The 20,904-nt window shown below is 37.1% G+C and overlaps 1 protein-coding gene across 2 annotated transcripts; it reads left to right on the top strand.

The window, feature by feature from the left end:
* Positions 1 to 982: 982 nt before the first annotated feature.
* On the top strand, positions 983 to 19,758 carry paxip1 (PAX interacting (with transcription-activation domain) protein 1). 2 transcript variants are annotated; one of them, XM_082171858.1, is made up of 21 exons: positions 983 to 1,146; positions 1,777 to 1,911; positions 2,071 to 2,114; positions 2,279 to 2,342; positions 2,446 to 2,556; positions 6,158 to 6,787; positions 7,768 to 8,620; positions 8,781 to 8,875; positions 10,723 to 10,815; positions 10,990 to 11,127; positions 13,596 to 13,717; positions 13,938 to 14,122; positions 14,239 to 14,282; positions 14,450 to 14,517; positions 15,254 to 15,356; positions 15,722 to 15,890; positions 16,755 to 16,855; positions 17,057 to 17,191; positions 18,881 to 18,956; positions 19,128 to 19,192; positions 19,451 to 19,758. In XM_082171858.1, the coding sequence occupies exons 1-21, from the start codon at positions 1,066 to 1,068 to the stop codon at positions 19,460 to 19,462; spliced, it is 3,324 nt and encodes a 1,107-aa protein (XP_082027984.1). In that variant the 5' UTR covers positions 983 to 1,065; the 3' UTR covers positions 19,463 to 19,758. The 2 variants fall into 2 exon arrangements, with proteins under 2 accessions (XP_082027984.1, XP_082027983.1); XM_082171857.1 differs by having other exon boundaries at positions 19,128 to 19,758.
* Positions 19,759 to 20,904: the final 1,146 nt, after the last annotated feature.

Below are 20,904 nucleotides of genomic sequence, written 5' to 3'. Positions count from 1 at the left end.
ACAGTAGACATATGTTAATCGTGATGATAAATGCGTGGATTTTTGTGTCCTGAAGTGTCCTCATAAAGCCTTAACAGTAGGCCTACAGAAAGGGAGAATGAATGAAAAAGTAGCTCTTAGCTGACTTAATGGTTTTGGTTTTCAGAAAACAAGACAAATATTTTTTTCTTGCAACTATTGTAACGTTATTTAGGCTATTTACACATTATAGTAACATAAGCAATTTTTCTTAACATACATTTATTTTTAATAGATCTTTTTCTTTTCATTTTCTTTATCCATGCAGTTGTCTTCTGACTGACATGACCTGGAGCCAGCCAGTGCATAAATTGAAATAAAAGGTTTAATGCTTACCTTATTCTCTCGTTATTTTATTTTATTTTATTTTTGTGGACATAATATTTTATTAGATTTGAAGTTTCACTAGGTTATGTGTCATCCATGTAATTAGGTCTTATTAACAGCCCTTTAAAAACTGTAACTGAATAAGTTAGATCTATAATGATAAAATATTAGTTATATTACATCAAGTAATACAAATACAGGAAAGTGTAGAACTGTGTAGCAACACAGTGATACTTTTATATTTAAATCGATCATTAAGTTACATTTCTTCCTAAATAAAATGTTTTGGTGCTACAAAATGAAACGCTCCAGACACAAGTGTTTCATATTTGGCGCTTTTATTGATGTAAATAAGCGCGTAGGAAATGACGCGCCGCCCACAAATGTGACATATTGCACAAATATAGGGGTGTTATGAAAAACACAGTATATTTGATTTTATAAAACTAAATATTTTAAGTTTACCAAACGATCTGCGAAACAATTTAAGTAAGTTGATAATGGAATTTGTACAATTTATTCTTGCATTTTATATATTTACCAGACGTAATTGCGTAAAGTGATTGATCTCCCCCCCATGAAAGACATGTAAGAGCCCAGAGCCCGCCGAATCCTCTTTGGCGCTTCAGTACCTCTTTCCTATGAGGCCAGTTGTACGCTAATCTGACAGCCACATAATGCTTACTTTCCGCTGTAAAATAATTTAAAGCAGTTAAAACAATGTCGGAAGACGACTTAAAAGTACCGGAAGAGCTTTTCAAGGACGTGAAATTTTATGTGGTGGGAGACATTGATCAGAAGGTATATTTAACTGTAATAAGACATTCATTTAGCCTTTTGGCTAATACAGTGGCTTACTGACTGGTGTTAGCATAAAGGCTAACCCACATAAACACTCATAACATGGCGAAAAGTAGAGGATACAATTGGACAAACTGTATTTAATGTAACTCTTGAGTATATTAGGGTTTATTTATTCAGGAAGCCCTCTTTTGTATGTATGATGTACTCCTTTATCTGCTGTTAGCGAAAGTCCTGTCTTCAGTATGTTAGCCATCATCAGTGACAACAATGCGACACTTCCCACGTTGAACTAATCTTTTAGTTGTATCAGCGATTTATTTGCAAGTGAATGAATAATCATGCCCCTGAACTGTGTGTATACAATATTTGTCAAGGCTAGCTTGTATCTCAAATGGGAGGTCAAGGAAATGCTATAACGCTAGCATCTGTAGCCCTCTTCTGTGTTTATCATAGTGTCTCATCTTTTGGCATTATGTGTAGTTTTTGCTTACATTTTTGCACGATTTTATGTACGGTTCCTGGTCCTTACATTAAGAGCTTGCAGAAAGCAGATTATACGTTTGTTTTTATGAATTATCTGTTTTATGACTGACATGGTGATGGTCGGCTGTTGACATTTGCTTATAGGTTGTGCAACTTCTGAAAGCTGGGAAAGGAAAAGAAGTGTCTTACAATGCCCTCGCCACCCACATTATAGCAGAAGATGGGGACAATCCAGAGGTTGGGGAGTCCAGAGAGGTCTTTGACTTGCCGGTTGTGAAGGTAAACAGACATAATATTGCACTGAAGGGTTTAGAAGTCAGACATTTTTAGTTGGCAACATTTTAAACAGATCTCCTGCCTATAATTATATGTGATCACTTACTGTTGTTAAAACAATTGTGCTGCAATGTTTAACGTGCATATTAATTTCTGTTTCAGCCAAGCTGGGTGATCCTGTCTGTCAAATGTGGAGACCTGCTACCGTATCCTTTAAAGATTCACTGGTTTGAAAATCTTCAGTTCAACTGTTGTTTTTGCACCCATGTTCACATGTCACCATCAACTTCATGCAACCTTGGAACTGATAATGAGTTCAAGAGGAATATCATACCATTTAATTTATTTATCTTGACTGTTAATAAATCAGAGTTACAGGATTTTCTCCAGAGTCAGGACAAGTGTTCTTTGGTGTCACAGCTTGTCTGCCACATGTAAGTAATGCATGCATATTCATTAAAATCTACATTTTATCGTCTGCCATTATCAGGCAGCAGGGTTGATTTTAGTGTTTACTAATCTTGTCTTTGTTTATAGCTGGCAGAGGATCTCAACACACTTTGGGCCTTTATTACGTTCTATGGAGGTGACTGTCAGCTCCACTTCAACAAGAAGTGCACCCATCTTGTTGTGCCTGAACCAAAGGGGGTAAGCGCATGTCTATTATCTTGTCTTAATGCATATGATTAATGTTTGCTATTGTTAGTTAGATGTCAGTCAGATTGAGGGTGTGTGTTTACTAATTCTAAATATATAGGGCACATTAAGGCATTGTGCATCAACACAGTCTTATGGTCAACACTCTCCATAGTAAAGTGGGGGAGGTGTGTGAGATTCGGCAGCTCAGTTAAAGTTTACGACTAATAGAGTGCCTTTAACAGCTGCTATCTGCAAGACGCTGTCTAGGTTTACATCTGTGAGTTGTTTTCTCTTGGATCATTTGAGGGATGGGACTGGATTGCTGGTCTCGTTTTATTGGCTGTGTTTTTGAGGTCTGAGTGGTGTATTCAAAAAGGGTCGGTCAGTTTTATTGCCCTATCTTCACTGTCTAAGTTTTCAAAGCCTGCCTTTTATAGGAAACTCTTGGTAACCAAACAAATGTCGTTGGTAATATCTGGTGAGCAATGCTGAAACCTTTTTGATTAAACTCATAATATTGAGAAATACTGTACTTTGTACTTTGATAAGTATCATGAAAATATTGAAACTGCAGTGATGTGATCTCTTTGTTTTCTTTGACTTTTGGGGTTGTGGATTGTTCAGTGGGCATTAGTGTATCTGTCAAACACACAATTTTATCATTATCATGCTGCAATTTATCATAAAATTATTTCAGAAAACAGCTATTTAAGTTGTTGTTGTTCATTTTGTTTTTTTATATCTATATGACTATATAATATTACGTTTAATAAAAATACTAATAATAATAATTATTGTTATTTTTTAGGGCTGCCTCAGACTATAGCCTATTTTCTGTCGACTGTTAGCCATAGCCAGTGATTCCCATCCTTTTCCTTCTCATGGCTCACACAACCAAACCCGCAAGTTTCCACCGCCCACTGCAAGAATTTTGACAAACCTGACTGTGTCGCGTTGGTTAATGAGGACTTGGAAACGGAGATTGTTAACAGTCTTTTTTTTTATAAACTGGCAATGAACCGAAAATGCAGATAATGGGTTACAGAGCCCAGGCCCGGTTCCTGGGTGCTCTAGCCTTAAAGGGATAGTTTGGGTGAACTATGGGTAAAATAGTTTGGGTGAAAAGGAAAATTCTGTCATCATTTACTCACCCTCAAGTTGTTCCAAACCTGTATGAATTTCCTTAGAATTCAGAAATTTACTTTTCATAATGTTCATATTCTTCAGCCTTTAGAAATAAAGAGACAACTCAAAGAGATGGAAGAAAATCCCATTGTCGATGGTAACCTGGGAAACGATATCTTCGCCAACAAATATAATGCATATTTTATTGAATGATGAGAAAATAGCTAGAGGTCAGATCCATTCTTTGAAATATCACATCTGACATTCCTTCACTGCAGATTATGGGTCGCCACTTTTTCTGTGATGCCGATGACTAAAGTTTATTTATTAATGGGATCTATAACCTTTATTAAAGGGATAGTTCACCCAAATTTTTTCATTCTGCCAGAATTTACTCACCCTTGAGTTCATACACTTGTGGAGCATTTGCCAAATTTGTTTCACCAATATTCTATTATTACAGCTTATAAAAGACTATAAATAACATATTTCAAGTTTCAACAACATATGACAAAAACCCATATTAAATCGCAGTTGGAAATTTTTGCAAACACTCGTTGGTGTTTTAAAGGGAGTTTTGAATTAATCGTATAAATTGTCTTATGTAGCTTGATGCTAATTGTGGCTTTAATGCTCCTGCTGCACAGGTCCAGTTATATTTCATGATGTATTTTGTCAAAAGAATTTCATGCAAGTTCATAAAAAAAGTTTTTTATAATAGGTGGATAAATCTGGGCTCGACATTAACGGTTGTCCGCCTGTCCAGGACAAGTGGATTTTTTTGAAGGGACAATTAGAAGAGAATTTTACTTGCCCAACCGGACAAGTAGCCTGATTAAAACATCAAAAACAAAAAAAGACCTGGGAATCAATAAAATAAGAGAATGATTCTGATTTTATTACATTATGTAATGTAACATAAATTCTTCAATTTGAGCAGCCCTACCTAGAGTAACATCCCTATGGTGTCTTATTATTCTAATTTAATTTATTGATCAAATTTAAGAATTAAAATGAATGAAGCATACATTTAATAAGATTAGGGGGGCAAATGGCCTAAATGCATTTAAATATATCAAAGCTGATTAAACACTGATGAAAATATTGCTTCAGAATACATTATATTTACAACACAATTTTTTTGTGTTGTAAAAATTGTTACAACACAATTTTGTAACAAATTGTTACAAATTTCCTCCCGGACAAGCAACTTTTTTTCTCGGAAAAGTGAATGACAGATTTGGACAAGCGCATGAAAAGGCTTAATGTCGAACCCTGTATATTGGGATCAAAGCAGTGTGAATGGGAAGCCATAATACCAGAATAACAGCCTCTGAATAAAAAGCAAAAGAATAATGAGAATAGTAATAAAGATGGTAAAATGGACTGCATTTATATAGCGCTTTCACAGACCTATGGCCACCAAAGCGCTTTACATAGCCTCACATTCACCCATTCACACACCGACGGCGGTGTCAGCCATGCAAGGCGCCATCCAGCTCGTCGGGAGAAGCTGGGGTTAGGTTAAGTGTCTTGCTCATGGACACCTCGACACTTTTCGGTTTGTAGACAACCTACATGAACCACTGAGCCACTGCCGCCCTGCTGAAAGATTAGGTCTCATACCCAGCAGAGGTATGAAAGAGTTGTCGAATGAGAACAATAGAAACATGAATATTTCTGGGGCAGTTATTATCTCCAAAACAGGCATATGGAGCTTTTCCATTGCATGGTATGGCTCGCCTTGGCTCGCTTTACTTTGGCTCAGTTTGTTTGCTTTTCCACTGCAGTTTAGTACCGCTTTAAAGTGGGTTGGATTATAGACTGATCGTTATAGTTGCGCCAAATTCAAATGACTCAAATCCAATGACGCTGGTAGTGACGATTCTCTTTGGCCAATCAGTGATCTGCAGTGTTTATACATAAAATGTTAGTATCAGTATGGCTCGCTTGGAACCTCAACTGAGGTGGTACTAAAGAAATACCAGGTACTAGGTACTGTACATAAAATGTATATTTTTAGAGATAACATCCTTAGATTTGAAATGAAGCATGAGCAGACTTGTGACTTCAACTTCATTGTATTTCTAAGTTGCTACACCACAGCCACATCATATTTTTATACATTTAAAAACATTCTAAATGTTTTTATATTTGTTTTTATGTTTGAGCTTATATATCTCCATATTAATAACAGTCTGACTAATTCTAAATCTTTAACTGGAAACTATTGGCTTTTTTTTAAAGTTAGTGAGTGAGTCTATTCAGAATAACTTATGAGCAGCAACTTTTTTTTATTTTGGGTTTGTCATTTATGGCCCACTTGCCAAAATGGGGGGTGCAGAGAAAAGGGTTAAACAAAATGAAGAATATTACTATTGTAATATTTCACTGTAAAATAAAATTGAATATTTAAAAAATAATAGATTTTACAGTACAACTGAAATTTGCTCTTCATTTGTTTTTTTCCCCCTGTCTTTTCCAGGCCAAGTATGAGTGTGCTTTGCGGCATAGCAACATTAAGATAGTAACCCCAGAATGGATTTTGGACTCTGTAAAAGAAAAGAGCAGGAAAGATGAGACTTTATATCACCCACGGCTTACATTATATGAGGCACCGGAAGAGGATGGCAGCGAGTATGAAAATGAGAGAAGCTCAGGTTCTGAAGGCAGCTACAGTGACAGACGCTCACCTCACAGCCGAAGGTCCAGCCCTACATCATCTCGTGATGCTTCCCCAGTAGGCAGGCGTAGTCGTTCAACCTCACCAAAGCATGAGCACAAATCAGAGTTGATGTTCGATGACTCTGATGACTCGTCCCCAGAGAAGGAAGACCGCAACCTGAACTGGACCCCAGCTGAGGTGCCACAGCCTGGCCCTGCCAAGCGTCGACTACAGCCTGGCAAAGAAACGGGTTTGATCAATCTGTGTGCCAATGTCCCACCTGTACCTGGAGGCTTTGGGCCGCCAGATGCTCGGCTGGTCGGCACAGGTGGAGGTGTGCCTCTAGGGGTGGAGAGATCTGAGGTCATGGGTGGATGGAATCCAACTCCCAGGACACTGAGGAACATTACTAACAATGCAGATACGCAACAAGCCTCGCGACCCTCCAATGTAAGAAATAGTTTTGAGCGCTATGACCGTATGTACTCTGTGACAGTAAAGATGTATCCATTGGTAGAGATTCTGTTAAGTACACTATTTCGGCTGCACGATATATCAAAAATCGATTTTGTGAAATGGCTTAGTACAATTGGCAAATCACGCAGGCTTACTTACCCTATTTAAGTAAATGTATTTGCTAGCGGTTTCAGACTGAAGTGTGCCATTTACACATAAAGTTCAAAATACAGTGTTTCAGAGTCTCAGAGTGGCTTGGTGATCGGCACGCATGTAAATGACCTTACTCTGAAACCAGCACACTTATTTATTTGCTGGCAATTGGGTGTAACGGATCGAAGTCTTGCCTATTTAAACATTTAACCATTTTTAAACCTTTTAAGCACAAAAAGAGGAGAAAGAGAACTCAATTCGGTACTCACATGCTGTTTTCTGTGCGCACACTCAAATCGTGCACACCGACAGTGCGTGAACACAGAATTGAGTTCTTTCACGTCTCCTTGTGCTTGAATGGACACACAATTATCTCAAAATACCCGCCTCTGCAAGCATTCTATTAAACACAGTCGGTTTTGTCTTAAGTGTACGTAAACAGTTGAGAAAAACCCCCGGATGTGTGCCAGTATATTGAATGCGTGCTGTCTATGACATTAATCAAACAACAAATCACAGCTTTAAGAAAGATAAATCTATATTCATTTTATACGGTGAACAGTGTGTAGTGTTATTTTACACTTAATACATTTCTGAACCTGAGTACTACAATTAGACCTTACTTTATTTGTAACTTTGTTCTATTGTATTTATAAATATTTTTATTACTTAATTACATTTTAATTCAGTAATAAAACTTTTATTAAATAATGTAAAGAAGGTTTTTTTTTTCTTCAGTTTGATTCTTTTCTTTACATTTATGAAGCTGGTATGATTTATATAAATATTTTCTGTGTGTAATTAATTGTGTGTAATTTTAGATCCTCCAGGGTCTTTCATCCTCCTCTAAAGGTGTGGTGGAGCACCTGGGAAATCAAGGCCAGTCTGGTGTTCCCAACCAGATTCTGTTTAATCCAGGTACGACCCAGCAGCAACTACCACCTGAAGCACAACAGTTAATGCAGCAGCAGCAGCAGTCACATCAGCTACCACAACATCAACAACAGCACCCACAACAGATGGCACAACAGCATCCTATAATGCTGCCGCAGGTCATGCAGATGCACCACCATCAGCAACCGCAACAACAGCAGCAGCAGCAACCGCAGCAGCAACCGCAGTCGCAGCCGCAACAGGGCTTTCCTCAAATGCCTCAGCAATCCCATCAGTTCTTACAGCAACAGATGCATCAGCAGATGTATGCACAACAACAGCAGCAGCAGCAGCAGCAGCAGCAACATACATTCCCACAGCAACAAATGCGACCACAGCAGCTCCAGAGGCCACCCTTGCAGCAGCAGCAGCAACATGCATTGCAGCAGCAATTGCAGCAGTTGCAACAGCAGCATAGACTCCAGTTGCAGTTACAACAACAACAGCAGCAGCAGAAGCAACAACAACAACAACAACAGCAGCAGCAGCAAAACCAGCAGCAGATGCACCAACAGCATTTGCAGCAGCAGCAACAACATTTCCTACAACAACAACTCCAACAGCAGCACATGCAACAGCTGCAACAACAGCAGCAAATGCAACAGCAGCATCTGCAGAACCAGCAGCCTCTGCAGCATCAGAACCAGCAGGTTACTCCACATCAGACCCAGACCATGCTGCAACCTCCAGTGATGCCTACACAGCTGCACCAACTCTTTGGGCATGAGCCAGGCCAAGACAGTAAGTACAGTGGGTTTTTTTTGTGAACAAAATACATACAATACACATGCTATTGAGATGTATGCTGAGTCTCAGCAAATTTTAGCTAGCCTAAACATTTTTTCTTAATGAACTGAGAAGATGGCAGATAAATTTAGCTTCATGCATTTTTTTTTTTCAGTCCCTGAAGAGGGATTCCTGGTTGGCTGTATCTTTGCTATTGCTGACTATCCAGAACAGATGGCTGATAAACAGTTACTGGCCACATGGAAAAGGGCAAGTGACTCCACCACACCTCAGCTAATACTAAATTAGTTACACCAAAATGTAAACTTTTGTTTTGTTTTTTTGTTTAGAAAACAGTTTAGAGTGATATGTAAAGTGTTGGGTGATATGCTCCATTTTCATATTGTCCTATCGTCATATCGCCTGTGAGATCGGTGATACACAATATTATCGTGAGGGGGCGGGGCTTACTTATTTGATTATTAACTTGCTTATTTACTCATTAATTTGCTTGTTTTATGAGAATCTTTTTTTCTATTTTGTTAGCAAAGGTGGAGTGTTTATTAATAGGCTAAATCAGGTTATTTCCTGGTATAGTGAGGTAAAAAAAGATCCTAATAATATTTGTATTGATTTCATTGTACATGAGTATTTCAACATGTCAGCGGGAAATTTACGGACACACATTATCCTCTCATGCTGTTACAGATGCAGCATTTTGACTATACTTCTGCACGAGATGGGAACATGTTTTAATAATTTCTTGGGTCAAAAAAGAGTTGGAGTTTGTGATATATGTCCTCCTACCAGTTCTCTCTCTGTCTCGATGCACTTCACCTATGCACACTTCAATAAGCCAAAAGAACATGGGTTAATGTGTTTTAAATGCCAGGAGAAATGAGAGTAAGGGGCAAAAATCTAGCTGAATCGATCGGTTTATACTTCAACTTATGACTTGACTCCGATAAAGGAAAACGGGTTAATGCGTTTACATGACCTCATGCATTGTCAGTTTATTCAGCATAATCGGGTTAAGAACGTGCATGTAAACGCGCTCAGTCCCTGAAAGTGAAAGCAGAAACGGACTGAGCTTTCGGTATTTGTCGCTGCATTAACAGCGCATTCTCTCAGAGACGACAATGGATATAATGGTATAGCAACTATCTTAATTTACTGGCTTAATATTTCTCTTGTGGACCTACATTAATGACAGTGAAAAAATTCGAATAATATTTCTTGTTAAACAAGTGTTTGAAGCTGCTTTTGATTTTCACAGATGGCAGAGTTGTGCTGTGTTCGGGAACTTAAGACAGTTATTAGGCCTTTATCATTTTAGTGATATTATTAATATTTTGAAATTGTATTGTTTTTAGTGTTATTAGTGTCATTAAATGTTTTGTTAATGTGCTATGGAAACAAAATACTGACGAACAACGATGCCGTTTTCATCTTGGATCTGTATAAGAATGATGCGTCTGTTAAAACAAGCACTCTTGACAATTTGTGAATGGATCACCTTGCAATTCAATTTTGATGTGGGATGTAGTTTTTTAGTCTGTTTTAAAACATTTCTTTAGAGGAGTCCTCATACGCGTGTGTCGGTGATGTGTTAGGCTATGTGGTGATGTCGTTATTTAGGCAAGGCAAATTAATTGTAGTTCCTAATATTAATTTAATAACAATACTAGCTTTATAATAACAATAATAATTTAATACAGTAATGGGAAAACAAGCCAATTATCATATTGATATCGTCAAAGGCATCTGCCATCAGCAATGTCTCTGACTATCGTCGATGCACGATACTATCGTCTATCGGCACAACCCTAATGTAAAGTGCTTCTAAATATACAGAGAATAACAGAGAACAGGTGATGAAGCAACCCAGTTCCAGTGCAACAAACTTCATTTAGTGGGAGGGATTAATTAAAATTGGATGTTTTCAAGTGTCAGTAAATTTATAAAAATTAATCAGTTTCTTCAATTTTTAGATTCTGAATGGTATTTTAGAACATCTGTAAGAAGGTGCATCGACCCATCTCTTAACACCCTTTTAGATATTTTTGTTTTTGTTTTTCTGGCAGAATCTAATTAAGACATTGTTATTTTGCAAACAGATCATTCAGGCAAATGGAGGCACTGTAGACTCTGCTCTTAGCCGCTGCACTCATTTACTTTGTGAGAGTCAAGTCAGCAACACCTATCTCCAGGTAAACATAAAAGCTTGCTTTGAAAAGAAACATACATTATACATCATCCCCACCGTCTTTTATACTGCATGGTTTAATTGGGAATACATCCTGAATGTTATGTGTGCTTTTTTTAGGCTACTCAGTCGTGACATTTACTAATGATCTGTTATTAAACTGTTTTTCCTGCGCCAGGCTCTGAGAGAGGGAAAGCGTTGTGTGACTGCTCACTGGCTTAACACTGTCCTCAAGAAGAAGAAGATGGTCCCCCCTCACAGGACTCTTCATCTTCCCTTCAGCTTCCCTCCAGGGGCCAAGCCCTGCTCGCAGCATGTAAGAACCAGCCCTTTCTATTCAAGGGTTCAGCTTCATATTAAATTAGGCCTGGGTAAAAATATCAAAATTATAGATGAATTGCAGTATTCATTACATCAGTCTTTTAAACTATACCTGACTGTCATTACTTGGAAGTAATTGTTATTGTTATTATTAATAATATTAAGATATTTGGGTTAATTAAAATAATGAATCATATTTATATATTGGGGTAATTTAAATTTTGTGCATGTTTTTTTTAAATAATCCTTATATCTTATTGTTATTATTATTATTAATAATAATTATTGATAATAAGGGATACACGATACAAAATATCTGCTCTATAATGATATCCGATTATTAAAAATTACGTCTGCTGATGCTGATAGTTTGGTGGTTATGTCTCAGGCTTTTGTGCTCTACTGTTTGAATTTTATTATGCTGTCGAATGCTGCGATAACCATCTCTGAAAATATCACGGTAAATGGTATTACAATTCAATATTGATTTATTTGTATATATTTTAGTACATATCTCCCAACTAATGCTGTAAACTATACAGGGAACCTTCTCATTTAGTACATTTATATTATATGAAAGGTTAAAATTAATAGCAAAACCCAAACTATTATATTTAACTGCTATTAGTTTTCAGATATAATTCACAAACTCAAATAACATATGTATGTAAACATTTTGTGACTAAAACACTGGACAATTGCATAAGAGATGATCTTTTCATATACCGATCTTTTCACACCGCATTTAAAACCGTCAAAGTGGCATTTATTGCTTGAATTTTGTGGTGAAATTGACAGAATTTGAAACCATGGAGTGGGCAACCCTCGCTTGAACTACTTGTGATTCATAGGGTCAAATAGATCCAGAGCTAATGCCGGCAATTGTTTTTTTAAACTGCGCTAAAGTGAGATTGTGTTATTACTAGTGCTGTCAAAGTTAGCGCGTTAATAACGCGTTACAGAAATAATATTAACGGCACTAATTTTTTTAACGGCCGATTAACGCAGCCAGCGCGTATTTTCTGTTTGACCCGTGGGCCGACCCGTGGGCCAACCCCTAGTTGGAGAAATGGAGATACACAGTGTTGCCAACTTAGCGACATTGCAGACCCCTTTAGCGATCTAAAAAAAAAATTTTTTTTAAAAAGCACCCAAACCTTATTTAGTTTCTGAGAATCGCCGGTACTGCTCTCCCAGCACGCGCGCACCTCTCTCTCGCTCTCGCTCTCTCTCTCTCGCGGCGCTTTAATTCAGTTAAACACAAATATTATGTTGCTTCTCTAATTTTACATGCAAGTATAGCCGAAATCACAACACAAATATTGTCTTTATCTTATGTGTATTTGATTTCATCAGACGACGGCTCGATTATCAGGATTTTTGTGCAGATTAACGTCTTGGAAGGGAGAGCTGGTTATGTCTTAATGGGTCGCGTTTCAGTCACTATTTCATATTCATTCCGTTGTTTGACAAAACAAACAGTAAAATATACCAATGAAAACAGTTTTATTCAGAATTTAGCTTCATTAAAAAGGGCACAGAGAGAGACAAACTAATGTAATAATAAATAATAAATGTACATTTAGCATTTTCAGAAGAGCTGCCCTGTCATGCAAAAATCTAAACATGTTTGTGTTAGTAAATTGCTCAGTGCAAAGAAAGAGAATAATGGGAACCTGGTATTTCTTTGTTGTCTAATAGACATGAACAAGTTCTTTGAAAAACATCTATGACATTTGAAACATGTCTCGTCTTCATGCTCTATGTTGACTATGGTTTCAATAATAAACATACATTTGCATAAAGCATCCATATTTATCCATGCCCATGTTGATTTAGAGTATTACAAACTTGAAAAGTTTTAATTTAAGGTACATTTAGAACAAATAAAAAATGTGCGATGAATTGCGATTAATCGTGAGTTAACTCGTGACAATCATGCGATTAATCGCGATAAAAAAATTTAACCGATTGACAGCCCTAGTTATTACATTATCCCTTTAACTTCGGCAGCCTTAAATTCTACACAAGATATTTCTTCACACTCAGTATGAGTTGTAGTTGCCTACTATTTGTTTTACTGCCCCCTTTTGATTGGCAGGATACAATTGGCCCTGATCATCAGCTGTTTAAAAAAACAAAACAATCAGCCAATATTGATTATTGGCCAATACATCCATAACAATAATGTCCTGATTTTAAACAATCCTAGTATTTTAAATAAAAATATTTGTGTTATTGAAAATAATTATTAAAAACTAATCCAGGGCATGAACGTTCACACATTTTAGTGTGTGAACCATACTCATTGATATTGAATCAATACACAAAACTAATAAAATATAATCAAATACCCAGTCCTATGTTAATCATATGCCATTATCCAGTTTATCATGCATTTGAGTGGCTTTTACATGAACTTCAGTGTCATTATCTGATTTTGTGTTTTTTGTCGTAACTCAGGTTATTTCTGTGACTGGATTCGTGGACAGTGACCGTGATGATTTGAAGCTCATGGCCTATCTAGCAGGAGCAAGATACACAGGCTATCTGTGTCGAAGCAACACTGTGCTCATCTGTAAAGAGTAAGAACCAATGCACGCAGTCTCCTTTTGTTGCCTGCTTCCAACTTGTTGCTCACTTTTTTTTCTTCTAGCAACTTTTTAAAGTTTCTTTGTGTAGAAAATCTAAAGTAGAGTGTTTTTTAATATAAACTAAACCAACAGTAATTGTTTTATATCTCTCTGGAAACTCAATGTCTGTTTTTAGTAATTATTGTTAATATGCCCCTGTCAATGCCATCAGGCCGAGTGGGCTGAAATACGAGAAGGCAAAGGAGTGGAGGATCCCATGTGTGAACGCCCAGTGGCTGTGTGACATACTTCTGGGGCACTTTGAAGCTTTGAGGCAAATCCAGCACAGTAGATATTCTCAGTTCAATTTGCCCGAACCACTGGCACCCAACCCGCATCTTGTGCACAATCTTCTGAGTAAGTTTTATTTCAAATTTCAGCAATGTAATTGTACGTTATTTTGATGCTATAGCTGGCAGATTTCCAGGCTATCGAGGAGGTAGAATATAACATGCTCTCATTTTTGTGGTCAGGTGCTTGGCGCATTCCTGTGAAGATCTCATCGGAGGCGTTGGCGGTGAGTGGGCTCTCACACGGACACACTCTGATTGCTCTCTCTCGTTTGTGATGCTTGAGTCTTGCAGTGAAGGTCCTCAGTGGATACACATGTAACAGCATGTCTGGGCAGAGGTGTATGTGTGCAGACTCAGTCATCTTTTTTTTTTTTTTTGTCTCTTCACGCAGACCTTGCGACTGCAGCTGAAACAGAAACAGGCTGACATCAGCTTGCAGCCGCCCAACAAAAGGCCCAAGTGAGTACAAACAGTGAAAGATTGCTGGAACTGTAGGTAGAGCTGTATAGCAGAATCTGGATTTTGGTGATTCCGTTCTTCCTATAATTTTCTGTTGTATCTCTCAATGTTCCTTTAAAACCCAAAGTGTACTTCAGTTTTATCGTGAATGCTTAGTGCATGAGTACAGCCAAATTCATAGCCTTTACAATAAACTCAATGTGGTAGCATATGTGAACACAGGCGCTCGACGCATGAATGATCAAAAGATTCATCTTTGTCCAGTGTCTTCCCCATTTCTCTCCAGGAGTTATGACCAATAAGAAATTCTTTATTTAAACTGGAGATATGCGTATCTCTTAACCCACTCACCCAAGAGCTAGACAACATCTCTTAGTGTCTCTTTTGTCTGTTTGTTGCATTTTGTTGTTTTTGTTGTTCCATCTCCATTTCTTTTTTGACTGTGAGACAACAGCTTTTGGACAAACTAATTGGTGCATAAAAAATTCAAGGTGCATGTAGTAGCTGAGCGTACAGAGCTACCATAATGATGATGAAATTTGCGCCGTGCGCATGGTACATATATGCTAGCGTACGCCTAAAGACAGACATATAATTAGGGAGTAGGTGACAAAAAAGCTAAAATAAATAAATAACATTAAAAGTAAGTTCCATTAAGTACAAGAAGTTCAAAAACCATTGAGAACTTTCCAAGCTGAATTTTTGACAAAATAACATTGTCTCTCTTATTTTGCAGGCTAGAGGAGTTGCCAACACCTACTAAAAAGCTTCCACCTGAGTCCACACCTTACGTGCTTTTCACAGGCTTTGAACCTCTGCAAGCTCAGCAGTACATAAAGGTATCTAAACACATGCTCACTTCCTGCAGATAGCGGATACATTTAGTCAAATTAATGACAATGGCCTAGTTTGAAGTACCATAACATTTCTCTATTCACAATGTGTCAAAGGCTGCTGGAAAGGTCTGAAAATGATGTTTGTAAAATGGTCATGAACTAATTCCATTTGAACTGTTCGAGAGCACTGAAAATTGCTCCATTCAGATGCGCTTCAGTAAGTAACCCTCATGGTGTTGTGTTCGCCTCTCCCCTGTATCCTTTTATCCTTTCTTTTTTGATCTCTCTCTCTCTCTCTCTCTCTCTCTCTCTCTCTCTCTCTCTCTCTCTCTCTCTCTCTCTCTCTCTCTCTCTCGCCTTGGCTGCAGAAATTGTATGATCTTGGAGGGGAAGTGGCTGACAGCACTCAGAAGTGCACTCATCTGGTTGCTAACAAAGTGACAAGAACGGTGAAATTCCTCACTGCCGTATCCGTTGTCAAGCACATAGTCACTCCAGAATGGCTGGAGGAAAGCTGGAAAAGCCAGAAATTTGTGGGTGAGTCTGTGTGGAGTCTAATTTATGTTTCAGTCGATTATTACTGATGTGTAGACGCTCTGAGGAGCCTTGCTTCATATCCCAGCAAGAACGTTTTTGGATTAAAAAATCAAAAATTAATGGTATGTAATGAAAACATAGATTGGAAAAAAGTTGGCTCTTGAGTTCACAAGCAGTTTCCATAGAAATGGATGACAATCTCAACTCAGCTTCTTGGGAAAGTAAAGTCCATCAGAAATGTGCTGATGTGGAAATTTTGTTTGGTATCTATAATTTATGGTATTACTGCCACCATGGTATTACTTTGACATAAACACCAAAAAAGTGTTTATGAAGTGTTTATGCAAATGAATATTGGAATCATTAATCTTGTAATGTATTTTCCATAAGCTCCAATCTAGAATGTTACAACAAATGCATTAAAACATTGAAATGCTTTGAATATACTGTTACCTTTTAGGTTTACACCTTTATTTAGTACTTTAAAAATAAGGCCTATTATGATCTGCCTACAGTATTGTTTCAGTCACACCAGTGGCTGTAATTTTAAAAGTATAGTTCACAAAAAATGACAGCGTGTCATCATTTACTCACCCGCATGTGGTTCCAAACCTGTATGACTTTATTTTTTGTATTTTGAGAAATGTCTGTGTTTTTGTCCATACATTAGAAGTAAATGGTCACCAAAACTGTTTGGTTATCAACATTCTTCAAAATATATTTTGTACATCGTACATTTATGGAACAACGTGGTTGTGTAATTTACAGAATTAGAATTTTTGGGTGAACTATGCCTTTAAGAACATTATATTAGCAGGCATAGATGTATTGTGCATCCCTAGTGATAATTTGATTTGTTTGCAGATGAGCAGAGCTACATGCTGCGAGATGCAGAGGCAGAGGTGTTGTTCTGTTTTAGTCTGGAGGAGTCACTGAAGAGAGCTCATGCAGCTCCGCTGTTCAAGGTGAGGAGCTTTGAGGACATTACAGTCCATCCACTATCACATCCCCACTGTATTCTGTGCAGGTTCACTTGTTTATGACTGTGCAGAACAATTCCCAAACAACTGTTCATTTCTGCAGTGACATGTGGCCTAATTGGATATCACAGAGAATGTGTTTCACTGATGGGTGTGTGTTCAGTCGTCTCACTCTTCTTTTAACAGGGGAAGTATTTCTACATAACTCCAGGAATCTGTCCGAGCCTCAGCACAATGAAAGTTATAGTGGAGAGTGCCGGAGGGAAAGTGCTCTCCAAGCAGCCCTCCTTCCGCAAGATCATGGAGCACAAGCAAAACAAGGTACACTAATCAAATCCTCAATACAGGGGTGCACGGGGCTGTTGTATTGATGAGGATGCTGTGTCAGACTTAATGAACATCTATTTACAGCCTACTACACAACAGAGCTGTTTTCTAGGTTTTGTTTGGTGTTTGAAATAATTGCTCACAATGTGAAATTGAAAGTACGTACTACGTACATTTAAGAGTATCCAGGATTATGGCTGTACTTAAAGGGATAGTTCACTTTGAAATAAATTTTTGGTATGTTTTAGCTTACCTCAAGGGCATCCAAGATGTAGGTGTCTTTTTTTCCGCAGTAGTTTCAATTTTGATATTTTTAGGTCAAATCGTTCTTGTCTGTCAGTCATAATGCAGGTCTATGGTCATTATCTCAAAACACAAGCACAGAGTCCAAATTAAACAATTCCCCATCGTAAGTACACATTGATGGCCTAAGACACGAAACGAGCGGTTTGTGTGAGAAAACGAACAGTATTTATATCGTTTTTACCACTTATACGCAGCCATGTCCGAGTGATCTGATCTGACGTGTACGCAGACTGGTGCATAGATATATACACACTAGATGTCGCCTTGTCTACGGCAGTTCATTGGAACGAATGTCTTTAAGGCGACATCTAGTGTATATATCTATGCACCAGTCTGCGTACACGTCAGATCAGATCACTTCGACATGGCTGTGTATAAGTGGTAAAAACGATATAAATACTGTTCGTTTTCTCACACAAACCGCTCGTTTCGTGTCTTAGGCCATCAATGTGTACTTACGATGGGGAATTGTTTCATTTGGACGACGGGGAATTGTTTTAATTTGGACTCTGTGCATGTGTTTTGAGATAATGACCATAGACCTGCATTATGACTGACAGACAAGAACGGTTTGACCTAAAAATATAAAAATTGAAACTACTGCGGAAAAAAAGACACCTACATCTTGGATGCCGTTGAGGTAAGCTAAAACATACCAAAAATTAATTTCAAAGTGAACTATCCCTTTAATATACACTTCCAAAAGATTTTCCTTTTTTGAAAGAAATGAATACTTTAATTCAGCAAGAATGCATTAAATTGTTCAAAAGCAACAGTAAAAACATCTATCATGTTACAAAAGATTTAGATTTTAAATAAATGCTGTTCTTTTGAACTTTCTATTTATAAAAGAATCCTGAAGAAATTCACCATAAAGACATTAAGAAGTTTTTCAACATTGACAATAATAAATGTTTCTTGAGCAGCAAATCAGCATATTAGAATGATATCTGAAGGATCATGTGACACTGAATTCTGGAGTAATGATACTGAAAATTGATTTACCATCACAGAAATAAACAAGTTTAAAATGTATTAAAATAGAAAAGTCTTATAAATTGTAATATTTTACTATGTTTAATCAAACAAATGCAGCCTTTGTGAGTGTAAGAGACTTTCAGAAACATTTATAACATTTTACCCAAACTTTTGAACAGTAGTATATACAATAATTATTAAATGCCATAATTATTAGTTATTGTAAGGTGTTACCAAAAATTTGACACATAGCATAACTATGGCCTGCTATATAACTTTAAATAAGCATGCTGGAAGTGCATGTAAGACATTATTTAAAATAAGTTTGTTCGGTTGATGTTTGTATCTGTAAAATAGTAACTGACTATTGCACTCTGTATTCATTCATGTTTGATCTAGAACTTACCGGAGATCATTCTGATAACCTGTGAAAATGACTGGCATATGTGTCGAGAGTACTTCCTGAAGAACATTGGTAAGAGTGCATATCCTTCATGTCCAGTTCCCATCTTAGTATTTACATTTATCACTGTAGAGTATAAAACCACTGTAGTATGAAAATGACATGCTATAGTATGTGCATAGATTTAAAAGACTGTTCATGAGTCATCAAGCAGAATCTAATGATTTATTTTCTTTATTTCAGATGTGTACACTGCTGAGCTTATATTGACAGGGGTGTTGACTCAAACCTTGGATTATGAATCATATCCTTTTAAAATAGAAGCGAGATTTAACAGACAAATAAGCAACAATCACTTTTGAGCGGTTTCTTGAGATTCACTGAACCACAAGTATTTACTTTCAGTGATGCCGGACGTCTCTCAAAGAATTGTAATTTGTGCTATTAAACTTTGTGAAACTCATCATTTCTGATGTTATATGATGGCATTTAGTTAGACATTTGCAACATCTTTTTTTTGTAAAGAATTATGGATGTATGTTTTGCTCCTTAACAATCTCACATATAAATTCACATGATGTCCTTGTTAGGACATGAATATTATTTGACTGCTGGTGCCCTGCTCTGGATTGATTGCTAAAGGTTACTTGTTAAATTTTAGTGTACAGTTATGTTATATTTCAATGTTTGTATTTTATTACTTGATTAATAAATAATTTGTTACCAATTTTGTAAACAAAGTAACAGTGAATCGAAATAAATTACTGTTATTTGTAATGATTGTTTAAATCAAGGCAAAGCTGTTTTTACTGTGATACATGTTTGCCCCTTTTATGGTTTTGGAATAAAATCTGAATTTGATTGTGATTTTTAACTAATGAGTCTGTCAATATATCTGACTGACTGTTTTGATTCTTATACACTTTTCTGGAGCCTTCTTGAACATTGACTAGTTTTTGTTAATGTCAAGTCTAAAAGATTAAAATTAAGTTTCCTAAATCACAGATCTTAAAAAAAAAAAAAAAAAAAAATACTACCAGGTTTAGCAGGTCACAAAACATATTTACACAATGGCTTCCAATCATCTCTCCTGACCGATGCTTTTGAGAGTACACAGGGTGCTCTGTTCTCATTGAGGCATTCTGCTCTTAAAAGCATTATTCCTGATAGACGAAATTCAATTAAATGCTAATGAAGTGTTAGAGTACTTACCGGTGGAAGGCAATTGTGTGCTGTCAGACAGTTCGCCTGGGGTGATCCCCTAGCTCCTGAGCTGGGTTGTGGAGAGGAGTTGGCAGTAATGCCCTCTAAAATGGGATAAATTAAAACTTACCAGCCAAGGTCATGTGCCAGAAATGCAATAGGGGAAACAATAGGTGGTTCGCTCAGAGCTGGGGATCACCCTCCCTCGAGTCTGGAAATATAGATCGATACCTGTACCCGAAGTGTCTTCAAAATGCTTTTGTTTTGGCATCTAATATACTGCATCAGGGAATGTATACAACTATATATTCTTTTGCAAACTTGTACTAAATGGTTTCATTCATGAATCCATTGAAATGGTTCTTTAGCCTTTAATTGAGTGTTGTGAAATATTTATATCTGTTAAGCTCAACATTCATCATTCATGTTTCCATGGCGACAGTGTTTTTTAAACAATCGGTTAGTTGCTTAATATCTGCTTATGTTGCAGTAAATTCAGCTCTAGCAGAATATGGAGAAGCATAAATATGAGCTTCCTTTTCTAGAGGCACAGTAACTGCTATTGCAGCCGCCTTAATTTCCTATCCAATTGACACTCGTTAATTGCGATGAATTAAAAATGCAAATTAGTGACCAGATCTTTGATTAACTTACACAAGTTCCTTGTTGGTTTGTTAATGTCCTCAAAGATTTATGATGTTGATGCTCTTGTACCATAAAACATCAGGAGACACAATAATTAATCTTAAATGCTAAAAGGACTTGCGCTTTAATTACTCTTGTTCTCCTCCTCTCTGTAGCATTGTAGCATTTGGTC

Source organism: Leuciscus leuciscus (genome assembly GCF_965113295.1).
Source record: "Leuciscus leuciscus genome assembly, chromosome: 6".
NCBI lineage: Eukaryota > Metazoa > Chordata > Actinopteri > Cypriniformes > Leuciscidae > Leuciscus > Leuciscus leuciscus.
The sequence above is the reverse complement of the archived record's forward strand: the minus strand, read 5'-3'. Positions and strand labels throughout refer to the sequence as shown.